This window comes from Meleagris gallopavo, chromosome 2, assembly GCF_905368555.1.
Source record: "Meleagris gallopavo chromosome 2, MGAL_WU_HG_1.1, whole genome shotgun sequence".
Classification (NCBI taxonomy): domain Eukaryota; kingdom Metazoa; phylum Chordata; class Aves; order Galliformes; family Phasianidae; genus Meleagris; species Meleagris gallopavo.
Genome location: NC_139405.1, coordinates 109,340,595 through 109,344,275, shown reverse-complemented (window position 1 = coordinate 109,344,275; position 3,681 = coordinate 109,340,595). Strand labels below are relative to the sequence as shown.

The following is a 3,681-nucleotide window of genomic DNA, read 5'->3' as shown; positions in this document are numbered from 1 at the left end:
GGCTGAGGGAGCTCGGCTTGTTCAGTCTAGAGATGAGTATGCTCTAGTAAGACCTCATTGTAGCCTTCCAATATTAAAAGAGCCTAAAAACAGGAGGAAAAACAACTTAAACAACTTTTTTACCCAGATAAATAGTGATAGGACAAGAGGAAATAATGGTTTTAAACTGAAGGAAGGAAGATTTAGATTAAATGTCTGAGGGAAATTTTCTACTGAGACGATGGTGATGTGCTGGGACAGGTTGCCCAGAGAGATTGTGGATGCTCCATCTCTGGAGGCATTCAAGGCTAGGATGGATGGGGACCTGGGAAACCTGATTTGGTGTTAGATCTAGCATTTGGCAATCCTGCCTGAGTGGGGGGCTGGAATCTGAAGATCCTTGCAGTCCCTTCCTTCCCAAGCCATTCTGATTCTGAACATAATGTTTACCTTCATCCTATATAGACTATTTATTTCAGAACTGTTCATTAAGATCAGTGAGTGTCTTTCAAATTATATTTCATTATTTCACTGCAGGGATGATAAGCCTGGGAAGTTTCGGGCCTTTGTTTAAGTATCTGCATATGATTTCTGGTATCCAACCTTACACAGACACGTCACGATTTCTAATTTATATAACAGATGATAAAATCGTAACTAAACTTATGACTATAACTTAGCTGACAACATTTTTTTTACTTCTGGAGGATGAAAATGTAGGTCCTCTTTTATCTATGCACACGTATATGCTTTGTTTTCTCATTTCAGGTCATGGCACCAAAGGAGTATTTGAACTTCTTTCAGGATGGCGTCGAACAAGAGAGAATCTTCCATTCAAGGACAGAGTAGCAGATGCCTACTCAGATGTCATGGTGTCCTATACAATGACAAGCTCCTTATATTTCATAGCCTTTGGCATGGGCGCAAGCCCTTTCACTAACATTGAAGCTGTGAAAGTCTTTTGCCAGAACATGTGTGTCTCCATCCTGTTGAACTACTTCTATATCTTCTCATTCTTTGGCTCCTGCCTGGTCTTTGCTGGCCAGCTGGAGCAGAACCGTTATCACAGTATCTTCTGCTGTAAAATCCCTTCAGCAGAATACCTGGACCGAAAGCCTGTGTGGTTCCAGACCATGATGAATGATGGTCATCAACATTCTTCTCATCATGAGACCAACCCATACCAGCATCACTTTATCCAGCACTTCCTCCGAGAGCATTACAATGAGTGGATTACCAACATCTACGTCAAGCCTTTTGTGGTGATACTGTATCTCATCTATGCCTCTTTCTCCTTTATGGGGTGCTTACAGATTAATGATGGAGCCAACATTATTAACCTTCTTGCCAGCGAGTCTCCAAGCGTCTCCTATGCCCTCATTCAGCAAAAGTACTTCAGCAACTACAGCCCGGTGATAGGATTCTATATCTATGAACCTCTGGAGTACTGGAATGGCACTGTGCAGGAAGACCTAAAAACACTGAGCCAAGGGTTCAACACGGTGTCCTGGATCGAACAGTATTACCAGTTCCTTCGAGTGGGTAACATCAGTGCAACTAACAAAAGTGACTTTATCAGTATCCTCCAGAGCTCCTTTTTAAAAAAGCCAGAATTCCAGCACTTCAAAAATGACATCATATTCTCTAAAGCTGGAGATGAGAATAATATAATAGCTTCTCGTTTGTACCTGGTGGCCAGGACTAGTGAAAACACACAGAGGGAGGCGGTAGAATTACTGGAGAAACTGAGACCACTCTCTCTTATACAGAGCATCAAGTTCATAGTGTTCAACCCTACCTTTGTGTTCATGGACCACTATGGTTTATCAGTAACTATGCCTGTCCTGATTTCTGGTTTTGGCATCCTGCTGGTGTTAATACTGACCTTTTTCCTGGTTATCCATCCTCTGGGAAATTTCTGGTTAATTCTCAGCGTCACCTCAATAGAGCTGGGCGTCCTTGGCTTGATGACCTTATGGAATGTAGACATGGATTGCATTTCTATCCTGTGCCTTATCTACACCTTGAATTTTGCCATAGATCACTGTGCACCCCTGCTTTATACATTTGTACTAGCTACTGAGCACACCCGAACTCAATGTATAAAGAACTCCCTCCAAGAGCATGGGACAGCCATTTTGCAGAACGTTTCTTCTTTTCTTATTGGGTTGGTCCCCCTTCTCTTTGTGCCTTCGAACTTGACCTTCACACTGTTCAAATGCTTGCTGCTTGCCGGCAGTTGCACACTTCTGCACTGTTTTGTTATTTTGCCCGTCTTTCTAACCTTTTTCCCACCTTCCAAAAAGCACCACAAAAAAAAGAAACGAGCCAAAAGGAAGGAACGAGAAGAGATCGAATGCATAGAGATTCAGGAGAATCCTGATCACGTGACAGCAGTCTGAAAGGCTCAGAAAAAATAAGAATATTTTCTCTTTTTAAAAAAGTGTTGCACAGAGATGCAGGGAAAATAGAGCAAAGATCTCAGCTGCTTGTGCTGGCCAGGTCTGACAAGGCAAAGGAAGATCAAGAAGGGGCATTCATGACACATCAAGGTGCAAACTTTTTTTAACAAAAATAATGAAAGTGAAAACAACCACAGATATTTCCTTTGAATTCTCATTCTCCACCAGGGAAGAGTTTATTGGCCATTAAATGTTTCTGAATATCAAACTGTAGCTCTAACGGGAATTACTTGATCTGTCATATTTAAGACTGAAGCAAAGGTGGAAAAAAAAGTTGCCATTAAGTAAACAGTAGGGGAAAAAGAGAATACTTTGATAAAATTGCCCAGAGCAAAACAGAACAGAACAAAACAAAGAAAAACAAAAAGCATTTCAAGCGAGAAAAGGGAACAAAACCTAAAAATGTCATGGTATTTTTCCTTTTCTTGATCAAGTTAAGATAAAACCTATGCATTTGGGAAGTAGGTGTTTAAATCAGCCTAAGCCAAAGTACTTCCCAGTTTCAGTATACCATGTATATCTATAACACCACACTTACAGTTAATGGGAATTTCAATGGCAAAGGTAAACTGCCAAGGGAGAGAAATCCTGTTCACATAGGAGAAGAAATTGCAGTAGGTCATTTGGAAATGTAATGTTGAGTTTCTTTAAAAGTGACAGATGACATTTATCCCAAGAGGTCACAACTGGCAGTTATCTCCATACCTACACGTGGGTGTTTCTGATTTGCAAAATTCCCCTTGAACTAACAGATGCCACGAAACCAACCCAGGCCATTACCACTGCAGCAATGCTTGCAGTTCCTGCCGTGTAACACTTCGAATCCTCATTTATCAGTGTTGACATGAAATACTGAATATTAATCAAGCTGGTGCTTTAAATGTAATGATGGATTGCATATCACAGGCATAATGTGATTGTGTTACAGCTGAGTCAGCTCTGGAGCACCCACACACTACTATTATTATGTATTTGGTCCAACAAAGGGGTATGTTTGATGATCCCTGCAATATGCTGCAGGAAGTGGGATTTTCCCCTTCTTTAAGCAAAACTCCAGTCAAACATTTGCTACATTAGATTAAATAACAACGATTATGAAAATCCTTAGGGTTTTCACGGGACTGAAGAAACTCCTAGTTGTAAAAAGGCAGATCAGTCCCCCAAGGGAAGGGGAGGGGAGGGAGGAATGTCTGAATTAGGAATATTACTATTCCTAAATATTTGAGTGCTGATTGTCTGC

At 41.0% G+C, this 3,681-nt stretch overlaps 1 protein-coding gene across 1 annotated transcript; it reads left to right on the top strand.

The window, feature by feature from the left end:
• Positions 1-787: 787 nt before the first annotated feature.
• LOC104910053 (patched domain-containing protein 4) lies at positions 788-3,436 on the top strand. The gene has a single exon (XM_031552267.2). The coding sequence runs from the start codon at positions 849-851 to the stop codon at positions 2,379-2,381; it is 1,533 nt and encodes a 510-aa protein (XP_031408127.2). The 5' UTR covers positions 788-848; the 3' UTR covers positions 2,382-3,436.
• The last annotated feature ends 245 nt before the right edge of the window (positions 3,437-3,681 follow it).

What these genes read in the sequence shown, in the direction of transcription:
- LOC104910053 (XM_031552267.2), top strand. Translation starts at nt 849, where the DNA reads ATGGTGTCCTATACAATGACAAGCTCCTTATATTTCATAGCCTTTGGC.